Source organism: Cydia amplana, chromosome 14 (assembly GCF_948474715.1).
Source record: "Cydia amplana chromosome 14, ilCydAmpl1.1, whole genome shotgun sequence".
In the NCBI taxonomy this organism is placed as follows: Eukaryota; Metazoa; Arthropoda; class Insecta; order Lepidoptera; family Tortricidae; genus Cydia; species Cydia amplana.
In genome coordinates, this window is record NC_086082.1 from 12,709,098 (window position 1) to 12,736,985 (window position 27,888).

At 40.7% G+C, this 27,888-nt stretch overlaps 2 protein-coding genes across 2 annotated transcripts; one reads left to right on the forward strand and one right to left on the reverse strand.

Annotated features, from left to right (window-relative positions):
• Positions 1–296: 296 nt before the first annotated feature.
• On the reverse strand, positions 297–27,887 carry LOC134654228 (vacuolar protein sorting-associated protein 11 homolog). The gene is made up of 19 exons (XM_063509698.1): positions 27,774–27,887; positions 27,465–27,533; positions 26,866–27,039; positions 25,093–25,242; positions 24,572–24,702; positions 24,046–24,193; positions 22,519–22,711; positions 21,119–21,336; positions 19,115–19,250; positions 18,174–18,313; positions 17,303–17,522; positions 13,676–13,898; positions 12,963–13,121; positions 9,402–9,580; positions 8,219–8,300; positions 7,461–7,676; positions 6,871–6,993; positions 1,814–1,995; positions 297–780 (listed from the first exon to the last, which is right to left on the reverse strand). The coding sequence occupies exons 1-19, from the start codon at positions 27,786–27,788 to the stop codon at positions 401–403; spliced, it is 3,138 nt and encodes a 1,045-aa protein (XP_063365768.1). The 5' UTR covers positions 27,789–27,887; the 3' UTR covers positions 297–400.
• LOC134654284 (bombyxin A-3 homolog) lies at positions 14,321–15,510 on the forward strand. The gene is made up of 2 exons (XM_063509749.1): positions 14,321–14,639; positions 15,312–15,510. Exons 1-2 carry the CDS (start codon positions 14,518–14,520, stop codon positions 15,508–15,510), a joined length of 321 nt encoding a protein of 106 aa, XP_063365819.1. The 5' UTR covers positions 14,321–14,517.
• Position 27,888: the final 1 nt, after the last annotated feature.

Below are 27,888 nucleotides of genomic sequence, written 5' to 3' on the forward strand. Positions count from 1 at the left end.
CAAATTGTCTTCGCTTTTTACGCACTTTGCACGCCAAAATGGTTTATATAACTCTTTTAAGTCCTGTGTGTATAGGGTAGTAGCATTTTTATCATGGTGTGATGCATCAATCTTGCACATACTCGTTAGAAAGTTACTGTCACGATGACAAACGCGTGACCATCTTAGGGCCGGTCGCACCAAACCGTCAGTTACTGATACTTAAAGCGTTCGCTAAATTTTATTGTATGTGAAGTTTCATAGACGCTTATCAGTCCGCTAATTGTGGTTGGTGCAACTGGCCCTTCGGCTCGTTGGTGAATACTTTTAACCAAGGCAAAATTCGTTAGTACACCATTCACCAAGGTCTCAGAGCGAGTTCTAGTTTCCTAAAAGTACTGAGATCACAATCCAACTAACCTCACGAGAACGGGTTCAGATTTTTGTCATAATCGTCATCCTCCCCAAACGGGTTCGTGGGGTCATTCTCATCATCAGCGAACGGGTTTTTCGTGTCATCGTACGTTTCCTCGAACGGGTTTCTGTTTGCTCCATTACTGATAGCTGATGATATTTTTGGAGACTGTCCTAGGCTTTTCGGTCCCATTTTTCTGTTAGGCATAGGCGAGGCTAGGGGGGAGGTTTTGGTGGGGTTGTGGACTCTGGGCTCTAGTCGGGAAATGTTGGCTTCTAGACTGGAGCTGTATTGCTGTTGTTCTATGAGGCGCATGCGGCCTTCTGGTACTGGGATCACGGAGGTTCCTTTCGGTGCCACTTGCTTGGTGGCGTTTGATACGAATACTGGAAAATAACAGTGAGAATATGAAGTAAAATAGTTGATTTAGACATATTGATATACGTTAATAGATTAATCGAATGATCAGATACTGAGAAAATTGACATAATAAAATAAAAATAAGATAATAATAAATTAAAAGTACAGAATAAAAGTTATGCGTATAGTTTATATAACAATAATCATATTTTTAATAGACAAATTGAGGTTCGATTGAAAAGTTGTTGAATGAAACAAGAATCTTTGAATTTGGAGTTTTGATTATAAAGGTGACCCCGACCACTCTTTTTTGATAAATACCTAAAAGCAATATTTTCTCAGTTGTGTAAAACACACTTTTTGAAGTATTATTCAAACAAAGGGCAAAGTAATATCTTTAAATGCTAAAATCTTACATTGTTTGTTTATAGGTATTAATGTGATATTGTTTTAGGAAGAATGATTAATTTTGTTTTACAATGATAATAATTTACGATTTAGTTACCTGTTTGTAAACATTATTATAACAAGACAGAACCTATCGGTTTCTTGTAAAAATTCTATAAACGTCTGTCAAATCTGAAATGCCGATAATAAATCATTTTGACATTTATGTTTGTCAGAAAGAGACAAACTTTAACAAGAGTTTGCTAATTTTTAAGAACGACGGAGGTCTCTGCCACAGACAAGACATCCTCCAGACTAAGCATAGTAGCGCTACCCCCTCTGCCACAAATATACGGTAGTTTTACTCCATTATGGAGTCAAAGTGTCTCTGCGTGACGTCAGTGTCTTCGAACGGACCAATCACGGCACGGGACTCGCTCACCTCGTCCCCCGCACCCCAGTATAATTGGCAGTATCGGTTTCATGAAATAATTGCTCTAAACTCCGTCTAGAGCCAATGTTCGATGGTTTGCCGCGCGATATGGAGACGGGGCTTTATATTAGGTTAGCTTATTACACCCGTAAAATATCAGTTTTACCCCCACGGGGGTAATTACCCCCAGGTTAGGAACCACTGGTCTAGAGGATTCCTAGTCTACGGTCTCTGCTAACCTTGCTTGCTCTGTCCCTCCTGTAGCCTGAGTTTAGCCTCGGCGCCGGGCCCGTAGCCGGCGGGGGCGGGGGTTGCGGGGGCGGGGGGCCCGGGCCGGGGCGCCGCCGGCTCCTGGGCGTCCGTTATAACGGTCAGCTTGTTGAATAACCCGCGCCCGTAGTACTCTGATACCACTGCGTAGCTGTAATTATAAAGTAGGGTTATTTCATCACTGTATCAATCGTGATCATAAAAATAAGATTTATTATTTCTTAAAGAAAATTAACTAAAGACAAACCAAAGAAAGTCTGCAGCGCAATAATTTGACATCGAATTAAAAAACTACATATGGCAATGTTTTTTAAGCAGTCAGTAAACGTCATGCACTATGGTATCTGTTTGTCAAAATCGTTTAAATATTCATTGTGTTTTGTGATGAACGGAATAAACATGGTGAAACCTTACAAAACCGGCATGCGGGAGTTACTTTTCCGCATGACGAATAATTTTACACTTGTAAAAAGTCAGCACGAGGCGATTCAAGCTGAAAAACGACAATGTTTACAAAATTTGGAGTTGATGACGGGTAAGTGGAATGAAACATCTTAATACTTCACCATATGTACCTACTTAGATAATATAATATTGGTTTAGACTAAGGTTTCACAGCAAATTGAACACACCTAATAGGTATAGGCATGAAAATGAAAATTTTTTGAAAATGAAAATGAAAATATTTTATTTACATTAATAAATGTTACATAACAAGGTAACAGGTTGGGACTCCCTATTAAGTATATTATACCTGTATCAGGAAGCCCCGCTCCTCCGTAGCAACAAGTTGTAGTTTAAGAAATATTTAACTAGCATACAGAAAGAAAACTTAAGCAGGCATACTTATGAACTTCCTCTAACATTTCGAGAAACTCATTGGTACTAGCCGGGTTTTGAGCTCGAACCCACAACCTCCATGCTTATGCTCACGGCATGGGTACCTACTAGTTAAAGCTAAAATTAATTTTTAATATATGTTTATTGTTTTAATGGTTTATTTCGTTTTTCCGAAAACTTCAGTTCGCAAATTGCGGGCAATTTCTCTGTCAATCTAATTACGCCTTAATGGGAGTAAAAGAAAAAGATGCTCGCATATTGAGAACTTCGGTGTTCGCGGTAGGCCCTCTGTGCCTATTTACCGCCGTCGCGGATATTACAAAAGCTTATTAATTTTGATGAAGCCAAATGTCACATTCTCCCAATATTATTTATCAATATTAGTATATGTCTACATATTAATAGTGACATCTATTGTTGGAATGAAATTTATTTTACCATAAAAATTAAGCTGTGCATACAGCTTAATTTTTTCATAGACGGTAAATATGGTAGAAATTTCACAAGTATCAAGACTATTTAATCCATTTTCTGTGGTGTTGTCGCATACTGATTTTTAAAAACTACTTTTAATCTAGCGCTGCAGACTTTCTTTGGTTTGTCTCTATTATACATTTTTGACCGAGCTTTAGCGAAGGTCTCAGTTTCAGCTTGGGCAAAAATGCTTTCGCATGTCCGGATGTTCTCCTCTACATGTCGCAATTCACAACCGATTCTAGTGAATTTTTGTGAGCAGGTTCGATAATTAAATATTTTTTTTATCGAATCAGTTTTAGATATTTTTGAAGTGCAGAGCCATACATTTATTCAGTTCTAAGTTACGCTCGCGAGATCTAGAGCTCACAGAGCCACTAGTAAAAACATTTTTATTATTTTAATCAGAATTAAATCAATATAACCTACACAGCTATGATTCTTTTGATTTAATTTATTACACATGAGAATTCATTAGGGTAGTATTCCACCTGTCCAATTTCTTTGTCCAATGTGTGTTTTGTCTCACATTTTGCTTGAGAGAGAGAGAGTGAGACGCCATGAAATTGGACAAACATATTGGACAGATGGAATACCACCCTTACGAAAAGTCGTGACATAATTTTTGGTTTCATTGCTTTTTCGGTTGAATAATACATAAAACAATAACAATAAAATAGATTGTTTTATAGTTAACGCTATAAATGGTAAAATAATGGTGCGAAAAATAATACGAAACCATTCACCGCGAGCTCATAAAAAATTGTCATAAAATAACATTTCTGATATTTTATGACAAATTATTATAAAACCGCAGTAGTTAGGTACATAATTTACATTAACATTAGGTACTTTTGGTCTTTATTTAAATGCATGTATGAATTAGGTACTATTCTGAATTAAAATTAGCTTTTATTCGTTTTGTAATTTGTTCTAAAATAACGAAATGGTACATTTAATAGGCACATGAAACTATGTAGGTAAATTGTAAATTGAATTGTAAATTTGTAAATTGTTTCATTAAAACCATTAAAATTTATTATTACGGCAACATATGCTAGCACCGAAATCTTTACCCAAAACAATAATAAATATTTAAAATAAAAATAATTCTTCAAAGAAAACCTACCAGTTTTCATCCACGGCATTAGACAGGCACCACGAAAACGGCGGTATACGAGAAATCATTACAAATAACACTAAATTATTTAAAAATATATACAAGCCGCCACCGATATCGACGACGATAATTATTACAATGGCCCAAACGGCTTACTGTTGAGATAATAAGTTATAACTATACTACATACACGTTATCCAAACCATAATATTTACAAGCTCGTATCTGATCACAAACTGATATACAAACACGGCCTTGTTACAAGGGAATAAGGTTTGAATTCGAAGACAACGCTATTGTGTGATGTGAGGTAGGCAACTGAAAATTGTCAAACGATAATCCACGAGGTGCGAACACAAACTTATGATGGGAATTATGCAGACGGATTATTCGAAAAAGAACTTTATGATAAGACAATAACGACTATGAAATATGCCGTCGGGTTCGTTAAGAAAATATTGTGTCATACGAGTACATGGTATTCTTTCATGTTATGTTATTATTGGGGAAAATAATCTGAATGTGATTACACTTTTAATATCGGAGTATCCCGTATTGTGTTTATAAAAGGAAATGCAGTTTTAATAATGTACAACAAATAAGTTATGATATGAATTTGCGGCAAATACATTCTGTGGGATATTGTTTCCACTATAATAAATAGTAGATATAGTGCTACTATTAAAAATAAAACGCACGGAATGGCCTACCGGAACATGAACTAATCATTACCATTATGAAATGGAAATAGATATCTACTATATAAGTCTTCCATTATTAGAGTTTCGTACCTCGAAAGGAAAAAACCGAACCCTTATAAGATCACTGTCTGTCTGTCTGTCCGACCATTCCCCCCCCTTTATCTCCGAAACTACTGGGTCTAAAATTTTGAAAAAAATACACAAAATAGTTCTTTACTTTTAAATGTCATGAAAATCTATTAGAAATGTACAGTCAAGCGTGAGTCGGACTTAATGTACGGAACCCTTGGAACGCGAGTCCGTCTCACACTTGGCCGGTATTATGTAACTGCAATGAATCTCGTACGTCTCTTATACTGGACACAAGTATGAGTCGAGTCAAAATGCTTGGAGAATGCGCGAGGTAATTTCAGCTGTGCCAACATATGACAATGGGTTGTTTGAATTATCGGCAGCCATTGTTCTACCTGTTTTGAGGGCAGTGATCAGTGACAATCTTGATTAAGTTATACATATTACTGATCTGCTAGCACTCCATATCTTGCGCGACTTCAAGTATGGTCTCGCGCGCCAGAACGCAACTCATGCTAGACGATCTGGTTTTGCAAACCGTTTAAAAACTGTTGATTTTTTCATATAGAATCTTCTCCTTTTCAAGCCCGGGTTATAAATAGAGATCGGACAAATTTGCGACATTGCTCGCAATAATGTGGACAAGACTCCGAAATTGATGAAATAATTAATCATTTAATTATTTTAATTAATTTTTTACTTGAGATTTAATTTTGTTCCCTCGTCAATAAATAGCACTTAAATATATTATTGATATAAAAAAATGAGTACCTACAGAAAATTTAGAAAACATACTGATTAAATTCTTTAATAAATTTACATTATAAGAAATCTTTGTTTTTTATTGATTAGGAATCAAAATTAAACCTCAGGTAAGAAATTAATTAAGTGATTGATTATTTAATCAATTTTGGAGTCATGTCCACATTATTGCGAGCAATGTCGCAAATTTGTCCGATTTCTGGTTATAAAAATGAATATATAGAAGCCTAATTCATCTTGGCCAAGATAGGACACCGATTGTCGAATGTGTGAAGAGTCAGAAATATTATGTCACGCCCTCGCCAGAGGGAGAATGAAGGACGTTGGAGCGGGCTACCTGGAACCGAAGGAATTCAAAGGTCGAACAACCTCTTGAGTGTCTGCCTTGTGTCTACAAGGCAGTGCTTGAGAGGGCGATTGTACAAAATATCCTTATGGGCCGAAGTGTATCCGCAAAAGCCCTAGTATTAAGATACGATAAGGTACACTATTGGCTCATTTAGACGGTGCGAGAACTCGCATGCGAGTTTCATTACATTGCGTCATTTCATCGGTCGGCTGAATTGATGTAACTTCAATGGTCCGCAACGTAACTAAAATCGTATATGAGTTCGCGCGCCGTCTAAATGAGTCCTTACGAGTCATATTCCTGGTGCAGCCTGACGTCTCGGCGGCGGGTGGCTCGCGGCGCGTGAGTTTAACGCAGTCGGGGCAGGCGCGCTTCCATGGAGTAGCTTTGGAAATATGTGCTCTGTGTGTATACACTTACGGGTCATGTTCCTGGTGCAGCCTGGCGTGCAGGCTCTCGGCGGCGGGCGGCGGCGGCTCGCGGCGCGTGCGCTTGTCGCAGGCGGGGCAGGCACGCTCCCACGGAGTAGCTTTGGAAATATGTGCTCTGTGTGTATACACTTACGGGTCATGTTCCTGGTGAAGCCTGGCGTGTAAACTTTCAGCGGCTGGAGGCGGCGGGTCGCGGCGCGTGCGCTTGTCGCAGGCGGGGCAGGCACGCTTCCACGGAGTAGCTTTGGAAATATGTGCTCTGTGTGTATACACTTACGGGTCATGTTCCTGGTGCAGCCTGGCGTGTAAACTTTCAGCAGCTGGAGGCGGCGGCTCGCGGCGCGTGCGCTTGTCGCAGGCGGGGCAGTCGCGCTCCGACTCGGAGTAGCTTTGGAAACAGCTGGGGACAAATACGCGCTTTAGTACAACAGGCGGTCTAGCATGAGTTGCGTTCTCGCGCGCGACTCCATACATCTGGCGCGACTTCAAGTATGGACTCGCGCGCGAGAACGAAACTCATGCTAGACAGTCTGACTGAGGTAAACACAAGTCCAAATCGACTTATAGGTGGCATCTTCTTTACGAGTTGGCTTGGTCAGTTTGGATGTTCTAACAGTAATACAATCTTCAAAGTCTAATGCGAATAGTCGTTAATTGTACATATATATTACGAGTACATCGTAATATATACATATGTTCCTTTGCTGGGCGCAAATCTATTCAAGGGGCCCCCTCTAGTGGGGGAAAACTACCCATCTAGTCCGAAGTAAGTAAGTGGTGGTAACTTGGTAAGTGGTTCATTTTATATGGATCTGGGCCTTCATCCCTTGTTGGCTGCTAGTTGTTAGTTGGTATGTCACTACTCACTGTTGGTGGAAGGAATGCTGACACAGGAAGTGAACGCTAGGTAGTTCTAACGGACGGTTGCAAGCAGCACACTTGGAGCTCTGGAAGGGAACTGGCTCGTGTTGCAGTGTGTGGATCTGGGCCTTCATTCGCTCGCTCTCCCCCTTGTACTTGGCAGCGAGCTCTTGCTCGCGGGTTATTACGTCGTCTTCGGATTTCAGCACGTCTGTCAGGTACCTGGATTTAATATAAAACGGTATGTTGACTTTGCTTTCATATGTAATGTGACGACTTTTGAAAATGGCGCAATGAAAGCAAGCTTTTACTTATCAAAGTTACTTGTTAAAATTAAAATAAAATATCAAATTACAGAAAAAAGAACACACATCACAGCCTGCCACTTGATATTTAAAATTTTTTTAAGGTAAACGTACTATAGTTCGTTTTTTTAGCATTAAAAACAAGGTAAGAGATCTTGACATGTCTTTTAATTGAAAAATGCTTTTTAAAAATCAGTAATTTATACTTATGAAAGCAGAAGAATATAAATGATCGTATTAGATATTGTTTACCTTTTTTCTAATGCTAAAAAAAACGAACTATAGTGCTCGAGATGCTAATACCCAATAGATGGCACCCTGCTGTCACCTCTATTGACAATGACTTAAGTTTCAAGATGACATGTACTGGTACCGCGTCGAGCACCAGTACGTTTACCTTAACAATAGCATTCTATACAGTTACTATAATCTTCATCAGTCTTTATTAATCATACTTACTTGCGGACATCTCCAAGAGTGTATGAAGGCACGTTTGCTAGACAATCGATGACTAGAATCGGAGATAAAAGTTTCTCCGTGGCTGAAACAAAAACATACATATTTTTAGGGATCCTAATAGGCCGCGTAGGTCGCGTGGCCGTTGAAGCGCTGGTGGCCTAGCGGTAAGAGCGTGCGACTTGCAATCCGGAGGTCGCGGGTTCAAACCCCGGCTCGTACCAATGAGTTTTTCGGAACTTATGTACGAAATATCATTTGATATTTACCAGTCGCTTTTCGGTGAAGGAAAACATCGTGAGGAAACCGGACTAATCCCAATAAGGCCTAGTTTACCCTCTGGGTTGGAAGGTCAGATGGCAGTCGCTTTCGTAAGAACTAGTGCCTACGCCAATTCCTGGGATTAGTTGCCAAGCGGACCCCAGGCTCCCATGAGCCGTGGCAAAATGCCGGGACAAACGCGAGGATGATGATGATGAGGTCGCGTGGCCGTTAGTTTAATATTATATTCGTACAAAGAAATGAGATAAAATAAGAAGTCTGTCCTTGTTGACCACGACGGAACGACTTGTCCAAGGGAATAACACAAAAGTTTTTGTGTATGGTTCGAATTTCGTACTAGCAACAGCAAAAAGATCTACCCGCGGTATTTGCTGTTTTAACGGAGCAACCTTTGAATTACAGCTCACCAATTCTTTAGTTAGAAATAATATTTATAGCTGGTCAAGCAAATCTTGTCAGTAAAAAAGGCGCGAAATTCAAATTTTGTATGGGACGATATCCCTTCGCCCCTACATTTTTCAAATTTGCCGCCCTTTTACAAGCTTTTATTTAGTTTCATCTGTCCCGTTGTCTGTCGGTCTGTAATCAAATCTTGCAAGTTAAATTTGAACCACTTCCCGGTTTCCGATTGAGCTGAAATTTTGCATGCATGTATAAATCGGATGACAATGCAATATTATTATGACATAGAGCTGATCTGATGATGGAGCTGGAAGGTGGCCATAGGAAACTCTGTGATGAAACAACGCAACCTAATTGTGTTAGGGGTTTTAGAATTGTCTCCATGAGTATTAGTTGTCTGTTGTAAGAAAAGTTCAGTCAGCGATAAAAGCTTGTACCAAAAATGATTTTTTTTGCCAAAAACTTATCATTTTACTGACAAGATTTGCTTGACCAAGTATACCAATGACATGTAGTAGCTCGGGCAGTATTGGTGTGGGGGCGGGCTTGGGCGCGGCTCGCACGGGCCACCACAGAACCTCCAGCCACAGTCGCGGCGCGGCGCCACCGCGGCGGCGACACACGTCCAGCGCGCGCTCCGGCATGCCTGCGCGCATGTGCAGCGCCACTTGTGCGCGCCATCTGTGGGATGCATACAACATCACGAACGGTCTTAGGAGGTCATAGACTAGGAATCCTCTAGACTGAGTTTAGACATAGAGAAAAAAATACATAGAGTGCTCACTCCATACATCAGTTCAGACTATTAATTTCAATGTCTACATCTAGCATCGAGTGGCGGAACTATCAGTACTGCTACTTGACAATAGATGTAGCACCGACCGGAAAGTCTTATCTCAACAGCATAAGACTTTCCGGTCGGTGGCGACATCTATTGTCAAGTAGCAGTACTGATAGTTCCGCTACTCGATGCTAGATGCTAATAGTCTTTTTGGTACTAAAACTGATGTATGGAGTGAGCACTCTATGTATTTTTTTCTCTATGGTTTAGAGCAATTATTTCATGAAACCGATGCTGCCAAAAATACTGGGGTGCGGGGGACGAGGTGAGCGAGTCCGGTGCCGTGATTGGTCCGTTCAAAGACACGGACGTCACACAAAGACACTTTGACTCGAAAATGGAGTAAAACTACCGTATATTTGTGGCAGAAGGGGTAGCGCTACTATGCTCAGTCTGGAGGATATCTTGTCTGTGTAGGAGGTTAATTCATATTTATGGATCCAGTTATTAATAATTCTTCATTGCATACAAACTTAACATACATACCTATAAATAAAATATAATTAAATAACTAACCTATAAAACTTAAAAAATAAATATAACGAATCCTAAAATAAATAACTAAAAACGATTCCCCTGCGGCATGGTTCAATAGATGCTGGCAGCATTTCCTCGCTGTATAGCAATACTTACTCTTTGTGCGAGGAAGCTGCCAGAATAATCTTGGTTATTATAATTATGTTTATACATATAGGCTCCAATAATTGTACTTGCGACCCAACATCTGACAAACGACCAAGTCTGCGCATTGCAGCGGCGGGGCGTAAAACATGTCCTTAGGACAACCTTGAATCTGAATCTGGAACTAACTAGGCTTACTTTTGCTGTGGAACGCTATTAAGCTAAATAGCTAATTTTGACGTATCAAATGAACCCACCTCGAGCTGACTAGGGTCAGTTGCACATTTGATTGTATGGAAAGTTTCATAGTAAACCGCCGCGGCGCGCGGGGTGACGTTGAGCGCGCCTCTCACTACCTCGAAAGAAACCGCCGTAGGGTTAATGTTTTAGAATCATTTCAACAACTCACAGCTTATTCTCCTCGTACAGATACAGCATGCCAGATCGGAAGCCCAGCATCTGGCAGATGACCAACGTCTGGTCTTTGTCGTAGTTGGCCACGGGGTCTTGTAGCACCTTCATAATTTATACAATTACACAACTTACAGTTTATTCTCCTCGTACAGATACAGCATGCCAGATCGGAAGCCCAGCATCTGGCAGATGACCAACGTCTGGTCTTTGTCGTAGTTGGCCACGGGGTCTTGTAGCACCTTCATAATTTATACAATTACACAACTTACAGTTTATTCTCCTCGTACAGATACAGCATGCCAGATCGGAAGCCCAGCATCTGGCAGATGACCAACGTCTGGTCTTTGTCGTAGTTGGCCACGGGGTCTTGTAGCACCTTCATAATTTATACAATTACACAACTTACAGTTTATTCTCCTCGTACAGATACAGCATGCCAGATCGGAAGCCCAGCATCTAGCAGATGACCAACGTCTGGTCTTTGTCGTAGTTGGCCACGGGGTCTTGTAGCACCTTCATAATTTATACAATTACACAACTTACAGTTTATTCTCCTCGTACAGATACAGCATGCCAGATCGGAAGCCCAGCATCTGGCAGATGACCAACGTCTGGTCTTTGTCGTAGTTGGCCATGGGGTCTTGTAACACCTTCATAATTTATACAATTACACAACTTACAGTTTATTCTCCTCGTACAGATACAGCATGCCAGATCGGAAGCCCAGCATCTGGCAGATGACCAACGTCTGGTCTTTGTCGTAGTTGGCCACGGGGTCTTGTAGCACCTTCATAATTTATACAATTACACAACTTACAGGTTATTCTCCTCGTACAGATACAGCATGCCAGATCGGAAGCCCAGCATCTGGCAGATGACCAACGTCTGGTCTTTGTCGTAGTTGGCCACGGGGTCTTGTAGCACCTTCATAATTTATACAATTACACAACTTACAGGTTATTCTCCTCGTACAGATACAGCATGCCAGATCGGAAGCCCAGCATCTGGCAGATGACCAACGTCTGGTCTTTGTCGTAGTTGGCCACGGGGTCTTGTAGCACCTTCATAATTTATACAATTACACAACTTACAGTTTATTCTCCTCGTACAGATACAGCATGCCAGATCGGAAGCCCAGCATCTGGCAGATGACCAACGTCTGGTCTTTGTCGTAGTTGGCCACGGGGTCTTGTAGCACCTTCATAATTTATACAATTACACAACTTACAGGTTATTCTCCTCGTACAGATACAGCATGCCAGATCGGAAGCCCAGCATCTGGCAGATGACCAACGTCTGGTCTTTGTCGTAGTTGGCCACGGGGTCTTGTAGCACCTTCATAATTTATACAATTACACAACTTACAGGTTATTCTCCTCGTACAGATACAGCATGCCAGATCGGAAGCCCAGCATCTGGCAGATGACCAACGTCTGGTCTTTGTCGTAGTTGGCCACGGGGTCTTGTAGCACCTTCATAATTTATACAATTACACAACTTACAGGTTATTCTCCTCGTACAGATACAGCATGCCAGATCGGAAGCCCAGCATCTGGCAGATGACCAACGTCTGGTCTTTGTCGTAGTTGGCCACGGGGTCTTGTAGCACCTTCATAATTTATACAATTACACAACTTACAGTTTATTCTCCTCGTACAGATACAGCATGCCAGATCGGAAGCCCAGCATCTGGCAGATGACCAACGTCTGGTCTTTGTCGTAGTTGGCCACGGGGTCTTGTAGCACCTTCATAATTTATACAATTACACAACTTACAGTTTATTCTCCTCGTACAGATACAGCATGCCAGATCGGAAGCCCAGCATCTGGCAGATGACCAACGTCTGGTCTTTGTCGTAGTTGGCCACGGGGTCTTGTAGCACCTTCATAATTTATACAATTACACAACTTACAGTTTATTCTCCTCGTACAGATACAGCATGCCAGATCGGAAGCCCAGCATCTGGCAGATGACCAACGTCTGGTCTTTGTCGTAGTTGGCCACGGGGTCTTGTAGCACCTTCATAATTTATACAATTACACAACTTACAGTTTATTCTCCTCGTACAGATACAGCATGCCAGATCGGAAGCCCAGCATCTCGCAGATGACCAACGTCTGGTCTTTGTCGTAGTTGGCCACGGGGTCTTGTAGCACCTTCATAATTTATACAATTACACAATTTACAGTTTATTCTCCTCGTACAGATACAGCATGCCAGATCGGAAGCCCAGCATCTGGCAGATGACCAACGTCTGGTCTTTGTCGTAGTTGGCCACGGGGTCTTGTAGCACCTTCATAATTTTCTCTTCGTATTCTGCCTTCTTGTCGGCGGGGAACTTAGCCCTAAGGAGTAAATGGCAAATTTATATTAATTTATTTAACTACACAGTAACATTGTATTAAATTATTAAAAAAAAATGGTAATTTAAGCTAGCCAAAGGACTAAAGTAAAGATAGATATTTATATCTTATTTCTTCCGATATGGTTTAGAAAATGCTTATAAAAATTCTTGTAACCTTTGGCTTCCGAAAGCAGACAAACCTAACCTATTCTCCGTTTTTTTAGGATTAGAATTTTTCTAACCTCAAAAGTAGTGGTAGTTAACTTTTTCTTCCGTAATGCTAGCGTTCCTATGATGTCTAATATTGCGGTACAATAATATGTTAACGACATTATAATTCAGTGCATAGTTACTCAGATTTAATTTTGGAGGAAAAAAGTTTGAGGTTATAAAATTTCTAATCTGAAAAAAGGGGTAGGTATAACAGGAGATCTCTTACCACTAGGGAATGCAAATCGGTTATTTTTGTATGGAAATAACCGCGATTTCGGTTAATAACCGATTATTTCCATACAAAAAATAACCGAAAATAACCGACTTGCATTCCCTACTTACCACACATGTATATAATGTTCTATAAGCGCATTATAGACGAGCGTAGAGCTCTGAGACTCCGCCTTCGTCATGTGCTCGAGGAAGTGTATGAGCTGCTCCGAGTTGGACAGAAACATGTGTATGTAGTCGTCAGGGTTGGCGCGCTCGGGTTCTTTGTAGCCGCCGGTTAGGGCTGCCTCGTCGACTAGGGGTTTGTTGCGGGGTTTGTAGTCCGTGCACAGTGCTGAAAGAGAGGCGTAGAGTTAGGAATGAGCTGGTCGGAGTAGGACAGAAATATGTGTATGTAATCGTCAGGGTTGGCACGCTCGGGTTCCTTGTAGCCGCCGCTTAGGGTTGCCTTGTCGACAAGAGGCTTGCTGAAAGAGTTGTTGTTAGATCTGCTGACAACCCTACCCTAATATTTACGATAAGCGTACTAGCGAAGGCGAAAACGATTTGAAAGTAAACTTCTATACTTAATACCTCTAGCGGTCACATGTAGCACTAACGATCGAGACTATGAATTCAAATATTGATGATTCGATTATAGTTTCACGAAAGGTTAATGATATTCACAGCTAATGGAAACGTCTAGTTCGCTATTACAGATTCAAGGGTAAAAGGGTTACTGCCCTTTATTATACCAACACACATGTAGTCGATTAACTCCAAATTGCTTTGACGTCTCTAAAACCCAGCCATAATAAACCTATTTATAGTTTGTACAAACAATTCTTAGAAATTTCCGAAGCAAATCATGCGTGACATCTCACACGTCATCGATATGAATATTTATAAGTTATCCCTATATAACCCCCGGCGGGAGCCTCGGGTGGCATTAGACTGTAACTATTAAGTTCATAATGCAGGCTGTTCTGCTGCTGGTGATTTTAAGCGTGGTGGGCCATTCGATGCAGGAGGAGGGTCAGAAGTTGTGCGGTCGGAACCTGGCGATCACGCTCGCTGCGCTGTGCAGGGCGGAAAGGCAATATTTTTTTAATGAAAAATATCTATATCCTAGTTCACACTCGTACTAATTACGGGGAAAATGTTGTAATTAGTTCCATAGTGCATGAACAAAAAGTCACAATTATAACGAAATTTTCGCGTCAGTAATTAGTACGCGTATTTACTAATTAAAGCTAAACTTCTTAAATTATTCATCAATTTAAAAGTCACGTTCCTGTCGGTGGAGTAACTTTCAGCTTTCTCCAACTGGCACCGGCTCTTTGGCTTTTTGATATACCATGGCCCGTACTTTTCTTTCACGTGATTCATGTACAGTCACGCTCCGTATTGTTGAGCCATTTAGGGTTCTAGCTAAATTGGACATTCCATAGCGTAAGTATTGATTAATCAATATAGCTAGGAACCTAAATGGTTCAAGAATCACGGAGCGTGACCGTACAGCCGAGTTCATAAATAATGAATTCTATACATATTTATGATGTCGACTGTAATTGGCTCTGTCTATACCTCTCTTGCATTATATACTATCCTATGTGTAAAGTAGGTAGTTTCGTAGTTCTCTGCTGTGACGTGCAACTGGCCCTTAATCTCTTCAAACGTAATGTTATGTAGTCTCTGTAGTTATATTCTCAGCTGTATAAAAACAGACCCCAATAGCACAACAATTTATTTCAATTTCAATTTCCAGGGAAAAGCAGCAAGGATACATGGCGTCATCGAAACGGTCTCGCTATAACGCCATCCTGCCGTATTACGCGCCTTATTGGCTGGTGCCGGAAAGGGCGCTCCGGCTCGGCCGCGGCAAGAGAGATGGCATTGTCGAGGAATGTTGCAACAAAGCTTGTTCAGTGGACGAGTTACTCGCGTATTGCCCACCCCCACAGTGATCTATTTTTGAAAATAATTTAATTTTAAATCTAGGTAATGATTTTTTGCTGATTGTACTGGCTGGCCGAGACAGCGCTACGGGGCGGGGCCAGCAAGACGTCATGGCGGAATGTTGTGCAACACAGCTTGTGCCATTGAGGACCTACTTGAGTACTGCCCAGTGTTTTTTTGTACCGTAGATTGTATTTAATTCAGGCTCATGTAGACGGTGCGAAACGCATTCGAGTTTCGTTACATTGCAGAGGGCCTACCGCAAACCACGTTCGACGTATTGCCTCTCTGTCGCTCTTGTAAATTCGCCCGTAAGTGTGACAGGGAGGCAACACGTCGAACGTGGTTCGCGGTAGGCCCTCTGGTTGTTCGATCGGCTGATTTGGTTGTACCTCTGACAGAGTTCTCTCACCGTCTATCTGACCCATAAAAGGTTATGATTTTTTACTGAGTGTGAAGTAGGTAGAAGTGGATTTAATTTTGTGTATATATTTAAGGCTTTTATTTTCTCAATTAGTAACCAGAGTAACCTATAAAAATAGTTCGGTACAATTCGAATGAAGGTCTTAACTATGTGCAAAAATGTATTATCCACGTTAAAATACCGCATTTATAATTAAGATACAATTGTGTTAATCAAGGTATAACGTAAAGTATTTTTTTGGCAGGTATAATTAAATAATAATAAGCTAATTTAAGCTACGATACGCTTTATGTGAAATCTCAGTTTCTTGATCAATATTTAAATAGTATAACCAATTGAAGCTGTGACATTGAAAAATAAATTCTGTAGTAAATATTTACTTGTGTAGTAAGTATCTTATTTATTTACCTGTTAGAAATCATTCGATTTTAATTGAATAACATGTTTTGATCTCAATTTTTCACAAACATTTTATAAAATAACACGAGAAGAATAAGACTGTTTGTAATATAGGGCCAAATATAATTGCGGCAAAAATGTTTAGACACCCTGATTAGTGCTCAAATCTGGTTATGCATAGAGTAGGTATGTAAGCACTTACTCAATATATAACGAACAATATTCTTCCATATATTCATTTGGTGTATATTATAAAATAAAGGACTAATAGCATCATTACCTGTCTATTTACTGGTGTCATGCTCTCATGCTTCTTTAACCTTTTCGACGCCGTGTCAAACACAAAAGCTGTCACGCTGACGCCACGTCACCGAAGTGTCAAAACTGCAGAAATTGAACTTTATGCATATGCACGTAGGTCTATGTTGCTCTGTGGTCTGTGACCGATTAATCGGTTTTGGCGTTGAACCTACGGTGCGGATATATCGGTCATTGGCGTTCAAAAGGTTAAATTGTTATCCTGACACCAGTATTAAATTTTTAATGAGATTACGGTACCAGTTGAGTGTACATTTCTGGAAATAAATACTTACTAGTAAGAAAAGAAACTCGGTGCTTTCCTCCGGCAGATGCTGTATCAACTTTAAGCCGTATTTCTTCATATCGTCGCTATACTTACTCAACCTCATATCTGCAACAATCATTTGATGAAATGTCGCTTTTCTTTCATTCGGAATACGGGTGTTTTTGTCATCAAATGAGTGTTGCAGATATGAGGTTGAGTAAGTACAGCGGCGATATAAGCCTCCGCGTCGTCAAATTCTAAGTCAGATGAAAGGTAACTGCAATGCTTCGCTGTATGTTTTCCTGTCCTCAAACATGAGTTTGAGGTATGTACAAACTTAAGGCATTATTGATACCCTCTTTTAGTGAGTTTATGGTACAAGTCGCGTAGTCTCGAAATTATAAGTACTTACTGATAAGAAACTCGGTGCTTTCTTCAGGCAGATGCTGTATCAGCTTCAAGCCGTATTTCTTCATATACGCGTCGGCGTCGTCAAACTCCAAGTCTGAGAGGTAGTGCAGTGCCTCGCTGTATGCTTTCTTGTCTTCTATCATGAGTTTGAGGTACCAGTCGTGGCGCTTGTGGTTGGCCGCGAGGGTGAGGGCGTCCTCGATGCTGACTTGGCGGACTACCTGTGGTAAGACAACTTTCTTATAATTTAACCTCACAAGGCTAAGTGTTTATTTTCTAGGTCAACATGTTTTAGTAACTTTTACTACCTATAAGGCTAAATTTTTCTAACAAAAACAGATTCTTGTGTCTAAACCTGACAATTTGGTCCTGCATTTAAAATAAATTATCTCACATCATGCATGAGATAAAGCACCAGATAATTAATTGTAAAACATAGATAGCAGTTATTTTTAAACACAAGTTCTATTTAATAAATCGGCGATTAAAAAGTAGGCGAGTTGACCGTGACGTCACGATGTAATGTTTCATATAAATTCCATATTAGCAAATCGTTTTGACAGTTCTAAAAAAGAAACTGATTTTACTAGTAGGAAAATACCCTATTTAAAATGAATCGATATTTCTTGGATGAATATTCCATTTGTCGTGAAAAAAGCGAGTCCAAAACATCCAGCGAGTCAATCCGTTCCGATCCTAGGTATTTTAAGAACATCATGGTAAACTGAAGAATTTTATACAAAAACGCGGTAATCTTGTTTAATACACGCTTGCATTGTAGATACGTAGATGTATCCAAAAGAGTACCATCACAAAAATACAAGATCGTGAGTAACTAACAAATTTCATCGTTATAACTAAAGTCTACATACCTTAATAGCCACATCGACATCGAACTCAATAATCTTGTCCTTGGAATTGATGAACTCCTTCAACTTCCCCTGCTGATCATGCTGGTCCAATTTGACGTAACAAGTCAGCAACAGAGTCGTATGGTCTTCCGTAGCACCACCTTTCAAATATAAAGAGAATTCTCGAAATCGGTTCAGAAACGACGGGAATTGTGATGTGTTAAAAAAAAACAACGGGTTGCACTCCGGGAGTGCCGGCAGAAGTGAAAACTCAATGACATTGTAACAGTTTTTCGATCAGGTCACATGTCCGTCTTACGTCTTACGAATCTTACGGACACGTGACCTGTCGCGAGTTTAACATTTTTTCCCCATCACAAAAAGACACAGAAACGGCAACAGAAATACATCATCTGTGAAAATTTCAACTGTCTAGCTATCACGGTTCATGAGATACAGCCCGGTGACAGACAGACAGTGGAGTCTTAGTAATAGGGTTCCGTTTTTACCCTTTGGGTACGGAATCCTAAAAACCATTGTCCCCTTTCTAGTTTTCCTGGTTTTTGCACAGGATCTTGGTGTCCGCTCGGGACCGAGTTCCAGAAATTGACACTTAACAGTAGTTTTTACGAAAGGATGCACCCAGAAATGATGTGACACTTTATGCGGACGTGAGAGACGGAAAAATACCACAAACGATGAAAATGGGGGTCAGGGGGGTAGACAAAATATGCAGCATATGCTGAGCCCGTTCCTTTTGTCGCGCATGTCAATTGTTAATGTTATATAATATACCTACATATTCTGTAATCTCTCTTTTTTTTGTGTGTGTCAATAATTGTTTTTTTTATTCTTTATTCTAAAATATCACGGGTAGGTATTTTTTGTACACAGCGCGTACTTAATAACTAAGAATATTAAAAATAGAGAAAATAAATTTGAAATTGGTTCAAATTCCTTACCTTTCTTATGCAACTCTTCTAAGTATAACACTAGAGGTTCCAAGTGACGGGATTCCAAGTACTTCCGGATGACGTATGAGGTTTCTAGCCAGCCTATCGTCTTGATATATTGTTCGATAGCACCTTTTAGATCACCCTGCGGAAGAGGTCACTATATTAAAATAGAGAAATGTAGTAAGAATTGATTGCTCACTCCATACATCAGTTTTGATACCATAACGACTATTATTTTCGCAGTCGACATCTAGCATCGAGTAGCGGAATTATCAGTACCGCTACTTGATACTAGAATTATCATCTAGTGTCGCGACTCACGAAAATTGTATTGAACAACAATTTACAACTAATATTAAAAGCAGAAGGAGTTGAAAATAGAGTTCCGGTTAGTCGGGTTATAATAATAGCTGAAAATTGTTGAGCATTAGACTTTTCAGTCGTCGCAACATCTATTGTCAAGACCCTACAGATAATTCCGCTACTCGATGCTACTTAGACGTCGACTCCGAAAATAATAGTCGTTTTGGTACTAAAACTGATGTATGGAGTAAGCACTCTATGTATTTCTTTCTCTATGCTATTAATTTGTTATCAATTGCACAAAGTTTCACCTTGCACATTGATACACCTTTCGATCGCTTTATCAACATACTACGACGCTATAGCTATGGTGCAAAAATTATATATAGGTACCTTAATAGGCTGCTGACCATACAGATAATTTGTAGATATGGGTATGTGTTACATAACTTATAGCTAATAAGAAGTATAATGTAATTTTTTCTACTCGTCGACTGCAATGCTTGAATTAAGACTTCGTATACCAAAGTGAAATCGCATACTTTTTTCACTATGGTGTCCCCAACTCAACTATAATATTCATTTCGATACTGTTTAGGCAACTATAATATTCATTTCGATACAGTTTAGTCAACTATAATGAAATTGACCAATCGAAAGCGCGGAGCAAGTACCAGGGCCTCATGAGTTCGTGTTACGAGTGCGGCGCACAAGTAGATTCAGTGCGCCACACGCTTGAAGAATGCCCCGCCTGGGAACTCAGCTGAGCCGTATTATGCCAAGATGTGGGAGCCGACCTCTCGCTGCCAAGCGTTGTATGGGCGATGCTTGACAGCGAGCGAAGACATAATTTCGCAGAAAGAGGCTTCGGAACGAGAGCGAGAAAACGATCCGGAAGCGCACCCGCTCCGTCGACGTAGGCCAGGAGGTTGCCGCAGACGTTATACGCATTTGCTACCTCCGCCCTAGTAGAGCCTTGTGGGGATTGGGGAATCACTCGCTATGGTAGTACCATTGAACGGGGGGCACTAAATTACTTAATGCCCCACAGAGCCTGCAGCCCGGTTGCGGGCTGCCCGCTGGAGCGTCGCAGTTGAATGCACACCGCGATCCCGCGTCGCTCCGTTATAGGCGGAGGTGGCACTCGTTGGGTTTAGACGGTAGTAGGTCCTTGCCCAAAAAAAAAAAAGCGCTGGTGGCCTAGCGGTAAGAGCGTGCGACTTGCAATCCGGAGATCACGGGTTCGAACCCCGGCTCGTACCAATGAGTTTTTCGGTACTTATGTACGAAATATCATTTGATATTTACCAGTCGCTTTTCGGTGAAGGAAAACATGGTGAGGAAACCGGACTAATCCCAATACGGGCCTAGTTTACCCTCTGGGTTGGAAGGTCAGATGGCAGTCGCTTTCGTAAAAACTAGTGCCCACGCCAATTACTGGGATTAGTTGCCAAGCGGACCCCAGGCTCCCATGAGCCGTGGCAAAATGCCGGGTCAACGCGAGGAAGATGATGAGGTCCTTGCCCTTTAGTCCGTCATACCCGTCTTGCTCCCCTCGTGACGGGATGAGTAAAAAGCTCTCCATTATATCACGATTGTATAAAATACTAATTTCTAGGTATAAGATACTAGACGACTGGAATGTGTATATGTTTCGAATTCAAACATCCTCATTCAAAGACTACAGCACAATATCAGACCGCTCACCTTTCCATACAAATGGTCCCCATACTGCTTGTATATCTCCGTCAGCCCCACCGCATCGTATTGCTGGCCGCTCGCTATCCTTATCGCCACGTCATAGAGGTTCTTTTTGAACAGCAGCCACAGTTTCGAGTGCAGGTCTTTCTCTGCCAGGTATATCATCTCCTTGTTTTTCGTAAGGATGTAGAATGAACCCCATTCTGTTAGGACGGCTTCGATTTCTGTAAACAGAAATATATGTAAAAGTTATATGTTTCTGTAAACAGAAATTTAGGCGGACCCCGGGTCCTCGCGCCCCGCGCGGGGGCACAGCTGGGAGTGACGCCAGGATGATGATGATGATGAGAAATATATGTAAAACATTTTGTTACTTTAAAGCCCGGTATCCATTACGCGCGGCTGCCGCGCGAGCCAATGTTCGATAGCTTGCCGCGCGATATGGAGACGGGGCTTAATACACCGACACAATTTTACAACATAGTAATGACAATAAAAATAAAATGAGGCTGTTTTCTACACAGTTCTCAAAAGCCTCATTGGCTCAAGTGTCGTTCAAAAACAAACCGGCCAATTGCGAGTCTGACTCGCGCACGAAGGGTTTCGTACCATTACGCAAAAATGGCAAAAAAAACACGTTTGTTGTATGGGAGCCCCACTTAATATTTGTTGTTATAGCGGCAACAGAAACACATCAGTTCATGAGATACTGTCTGGTGACAGACAGACAGTGGAGTCATAGTAATAGGGTCCCGTGTTTACCCTTTGGGTACGGAACCCTAATCATGGTATTTGTTTTATATTTGCCCGATTAACGTTTATTTAGATATGTTAGATAAACGTTTATTTTGAGTGGGTTAACAGTATATTAATGTTAGGTATATTTCGTGCGTGCTGGCCAAGTCGATAGCTGTGGAATCCCTAAAGGATTATTACTATTCTGCTTATCTTTAAAAATATTTTTTTTTTATTAGCCTATATGAGTGTCCCACTGCTGGGCAAAGGCCTCTCCCCTTGATTTTCACGGCTCCCGATTTGGTGTTTCCTCCGGCCAATTGTTCAGGAAGTTGTCCAGGTCATCCCGCCATATTTAAATTTAAATTATTAAAAAAAAAAATAAAAAAAAAAATTGGGGGACATCTTACACAGATCAACCTAGCCCCAAACTAAGCAAAGCTTGTACTATGGGTACTAGGCGACGATATACATACTTATATAGATAAATACATACTTATATACATAGAAAACATCCATGACTCCGGAACAAATATTAGTGTTTATCACACAAATAAATGCCCATACCGGGATTCGAACCCAGGACCATCGGCTTAGCAGGCAGGGTCACTACCCACTAGGCCAGACCGGTCGTCAAAAGAATATCTTATAAACCTAAATACTATACCAACCTTCGAAAGTCTTCTCGAACACAATAAACTTGTTCTGTATATCCAGTATAGTGAGCCGGTGTGCCGGTGCGGCGCCGTGCTTGGCCGCGATGGTCGTGATGACAAGGTAGCTGTGGAACCAGTCCAGACGGACCTTCTCGCCTTCTATGGCGTAGCATGGACCACGCCCTTCGCTCGTGTAGCAGAATATTGCCTGGAATATTAAACTATACGGTCAAGCAAATTTTTTTTTTTTTTTTTTTTATTCAAACATATTACACAGTATTACAGTGAGACACTAAGGCACTGTGGAATGTATACAATATGATTATTACTTATTCTAAAACGTTAACATAAAGTTGTGTTATACAATAACAATAATCTTAAAGACTAACTGAAGACGGACGATCATCCATCGCCTCACATAACCTCTTACATTCGTCACATACCATCTTCCAACTACTGGCAAAAACATCGCAGTCAGGTGTTGACTTGAGAAGTGCGTTTAGGTACTGTAAGGCGCGAACTAATGGTGAGTTCCTTCTTATTTGTTAGTGGAAAATCTTAATTGTTAGTGGAAAAAGGCGGCAAATTTGAAAAATCGCGGGATAGCAACACTACGTTTGAATTGTTTTAAAATCGCGCGTCATTTATTGGTGAATCAACTTTTAGAACACTTTTCGTGTCCCTAGACTCCCTACCAAAGAAAAATTGTTTTTTCAAAAACCATGTCGATATTTTTACTTTTTTGTTTACACAGGCGTTATTAGATCCATAAGTATTTAAGAACACATTAAAATTAACAACTTGATCAGAAAGTTATCTCCCATACAAAAATCAGGTCAATCACACAACATTTTTGCCATTTTCTACTGCGTTACCGTACAAAATGTAACTTTTATCTCATCAAGTTGTTAATTTATTGTGTTAATTAAATATTTACTTATCTAATAATGCCCGCGTAAACAAAAAAGTAAGAAAATCAACATGGTTTTTGAAAAATCGATTGTTTTTGCTAGGAAGTCTAGGGACACGAAATCAGTGTTCTAAAAGTTGATTCACCCATATATCTATCTGTGGAACTGCTTTGTTTACATTTCATCGCTGTTCGATGTACATTGCTGCTTTTTGTTCGTTTCCTAGGGATACTATACTTTAGTTTGATTTACACTGCTACTGACATAATTCCGGCTTGACAGACTATAAAAACAATTTGTTACAGAGAAACAAGATAGCTCGATTAGTAAAGTTTAATGGCTATGTGGGGGGTGCACCGTTGAGGGGAAAGCAAGCGGTTGTCGTCGCATGCTATAAATATAAACAATTTTCAATATTTTCATACTATTTAACAAACATTAACTGCCATGTCTGCCAGGCGAAGTGGTATTTACGGGATAAACGTTCACCGACCACGAGCAGACCGCCCACCTAACTAAAAAATCTTACCCCTGGATTTTATTTGAAATAGTATCAAGTAGCCACTACAAAAATGGTGTTATAACACTTATAACATAGGTGGTGTGTTATTTAAATGCAGTATATACTCACGTCGTCCGTGGCCACGGTGAGACGGTGCCTGTCGTGTACCGAGCAGCCTGCCAACGCTCCCTTGCTGTCTAATGTCACGCAGCGCTCTGTGCCCAGCCAGTACACCAACACACTGGCACGAGACACCACAAACAGTTTGTCTGCGCCACTGGAAAATGATATATACTTGGTCAAGCAGATGTTGTCAGTAAAAAAAGGCGGCAAATTTGAAAAGTAGGCATAGAAAATTTGAATTTCGCGCCTTTTTCTACTGACAAGATTTGCTTGACCATCTATACATACAACAGAGTAATATTAGCAGATTCTGACTAAAAAAGAACACAAAAAAGGTCATTATTGCATTGCAATTACATTTTCAGTTGAAATAAGTTTTTATAAAAAAAAACAAGCTGTTATTGCCGACTGTACTTTTCTTTCAACAATCATCTACTAGTCTTTGAGACGAAGTATTTACAAGCTTGTACAAAAAGGATCAAAACATGTTCCATCGTTCCATCTTGATGCTTCGAAGGCTATGAAAGCTTACCTGAAGGCGAGGCCGGTGATAGGGCTGGTTCCAGAGTCCATGAGAGTCTTCATCTTTCCGGAGCGCTGACGGGCTATGTCCCCTCGGTATAACGTTACTGAACCATCTTGGAAACCCACAGCAAGCAGGTTCTGCAGACAAAACAATATTTTATGTAAAAAAAGTACATATACTTAGATATAATCAAATAGCCTTGTCTTGAACACGTGCGTCTAACATTAAAATACTAATGTAAAGGCAGACAGCCATATTCACGGGAAAAACAATGCAAGAATGAACACTTTCGGGTAGAAACTACCAGACGGAAGCCAACTCTACTGAACAACCCAAACACCTTGTACGCTTATGGTGACAGACTTAACCAACAGCGTGCCCGCTTCATCCTCCTGTACAGTCAGCTGCAGAGAAAAGGTACCAACCCTTGCATACAAACTTCTATGCTGGGGTGGTACCTCTTTTCTGAAGCTGACTGTACATGAACACGAGTTGCTGTGTCACCACGCCAGTCCCACGCTACTCACCTTGTTGTCGTGAACGGCGAGCGCGGTGGCGGGCGTGGCGCGCATGTGCGAGGGCACGGCGCGCGACACTCGCACGCATGTCGGGTTGTCGTGTCGATCGCGGCGTGACCAGTCCCATACTTTCACCAGCGGCGCGCCCGCTTCATCTTCCTGTACAATTATTCAATATGTCCATTAGTAAAATATTAAGTAGTGTCTGGCCAAAACGGTTTATGTTAAAATTATGTTTCGGCCGCACCAAAACTTACAAATTTGTACTATCGAATCGCGTTGTGTTAGACTAGTTTTCTATAATGATAGTTAAGATTAATTCTATTTAGTCTTTCTCAATTAGAATTGGCATGGTCCAACAGGTCTCATTCATTCATTAATTCATTCAAAAACCACCAAAATTTTATTGAACAATTTTACCCGTCTATAAAAGTTTTGGTTTAGGCATTATTTAACAAAGAGCGTGTTAATTTGGTACTCCTGTGTCCAGGACGACACTCCAAATATTTTGCAATTCAGGATGATACCCATCTTCTTCTTCTTCTTCTTGTTAGGGGCTATATAAGGCTCCAAAGCCTATGTATCACTGCGACCATCGCTGATCTATTGTGATCGCCACCTACTACAACTCTCGATCCAAACATGCAACTTCAAATAGCTGCAGGATCTTTTTGAACTCGAGAGACTTTACCTCCTCCGGGCGCAATATGTGCCCGCCCAGGATTAAGTCACGAGTACGCATTAGGCAAGGGCACTCTGTGAGGATGTGCAAGGGCGTCTCCTCTGCCTCCATACAGAGTCTGCACCGCCCCATGTCACGTTTCCCCATGGTGTGCATGTGCTTATTTAGGCAACAGTGCCCAGTAAGCACCCTTACCAAGTTGCGCAGTTGGTTCCTAGACAGCGCTAAGGCGTTCGAGGACGCCTTTTTGCTGAAGGCCTTGATAAGCGCTTTGGAATGGTTCAAACCTGTTGTTTCCCTCCAGAGTTGAATTGTTGTGTATTGACAGTAGGTCTTTAGGGTGAGCCGCGTTAGGCTTTTGGGGATACCACAAAACGGCTCAGGACTGTAGTTTATCCCTTTAGCCCCTGCTCGCGCGAGCTCGTCGGCCTTTTCATTTCCTACGATACCCGCATGCCCTGGGACCCAACGTAGAACAACTTTGTTCCTGGCTCCAAGGTTGTTCAATAGTTGCCTGCAGTTCTCAACCAGCCTCGATGTGGTGACATCAGAGGTTAGGGCTAAGAGTGCCGCCTGGCTATCCGAATGGATATAGATTGTGTGATTACCGTAGTTGCTTTGCAGATTGATTGACGCACATTCTAGGATGGCGTATACCTCCGCCTGGAATATAGATATATGATACCCATGCATTTGGTTGAGTCTTTATTGCAATGATTACTTCACCATAACAAATATCTGAAACTGATATGTTCTCCTACAACTTAAGTAATAATCTCCAAATATAGAGATTGTAACTGAGATTGATTGTACAAGTAAACAATCTACCAAGTTTCCTAATAAACCCCCCCCTCCCCCCTCTCCCACTACCTCCTAGCCTTCTTGGTTCCAGCAAGAAGTAATGTAAGGTGTGGCTCACTCCGCGATTTCGTTGCGATGCTACAAGTACATGCAGCCCCACACCAATTTGGTGTCAAACTAAGGCCATAGTAGTTGCCGCGTACGGAACGGACGCCTGCTTGCGCTTGCGCCACGTAACAGTCATATCTGTCGCAATAGATGAGTTTTGATAGAGTAAATCATAACACAAGAATACTCACCCCAATAGTGACCAACAATGGGTCATGAGGTAACTGCTGGGCGAGTGTGACCCTGAGTTCATATGCTTTGAAGAAAGTGATATTCCAGGAGCGGGACACCAGGTGGGTCCAGCCAGTGCTGTCACACAGCACCACATGAGAGTTGCCACTTGTGGTTGCTGTTATTGTTGTATCCTACAAATCATTAACAACTATTACATTGCTGGAGAAGCAAGATTTTTTCTGGATATTAAATAATTAAAACCAATTGTATTATTTTATTATTACACTTATTTCAGAGGTTAAGTGGGTATGTCTATAAATTTATTAAAGATGCCACCTTCTAATTTAAATTCATGTAATTTTCATTAGTTGTAAACGATGCTAATGTCATCAAAAGAGGGGAGAATCTTCGAACAGCCAATTTTTACCAAACATAGCTAAGACAGACAAAAGTGTCACTGACAGACCTTTGCGTGCTACAAAGATAAAAAATATACGACATACATAAATATATGACAAAAAGATATGGAATGTAGTTAGAACATCAAATGACTCATTAAGTTAAGAGGGAGGACAGTTTAGCCTCATTGTAAAAAAATCAGACGTCATTAACTTACTTGTAAATTTTCTGCCACTTTTCCATTGTCAATTTTTCTGTGTACATCAAAAAATGTAAAACGACGCCACTGAAAAAATACAATAAAATAAATCAGTTAAATAAATGTATTAGTAAGTATAAATCAGTTTGGATCATATCAGGACGGATAATCTTGCTTTGTAACTGAATTATTATAAATTTTAACCGTTAATTAGCAAAAGCGGGCGTAATCGTTTGGCTGATTTGGCCAGGTACCTATGTTAACAAAACTTTCATGTTTTAATACAAACTACAGCCATTAAAGCTAGAAGTTTACAGAAAATCATACCTCTAAGAACGCCATGGTGTTTGCTTATAACTAAATAATTTGCATTATATTGTTAGCATAATTATTTATAACAATTATAACAATAAATGAATTTCTGTGTATCTTCTTCAAGGAA

Bases quoted from the DNA above. Each gene is read 5' to 3' on its own strand.
- LOC134654228 (XM_063509698.1), bottom strand. The intron at 22,712-24,045 runs GTGAGTATATAC...TTAATATTCCAG, and splicing joins TCACCGTGGCCACGGACGAC to GCAATATTCTGCTACACGAG. The intron at 9,581-12,962 runs GTAAATTGTGTA...TGCATCCCACAG, and splicing joins CTGTACGAGGAGAATAAACT to ATGGCGCGCACAAGTGGCGC.
- LOC134654284 (XM_063509749.1), top strand. From the start codon at position 14,518: ATGCAGGCTGTTCTGCTGCTGGTGATTTTAAGCGTGGTGGGCCATTCG. The intron at 14,640-15,311 runs GCAATATTTTTT...TTCAATTTCCAG, and splicing joins GCGCTGTGCAGGGCGGAAAG to GGAAAAGCAGCAAGGATACA.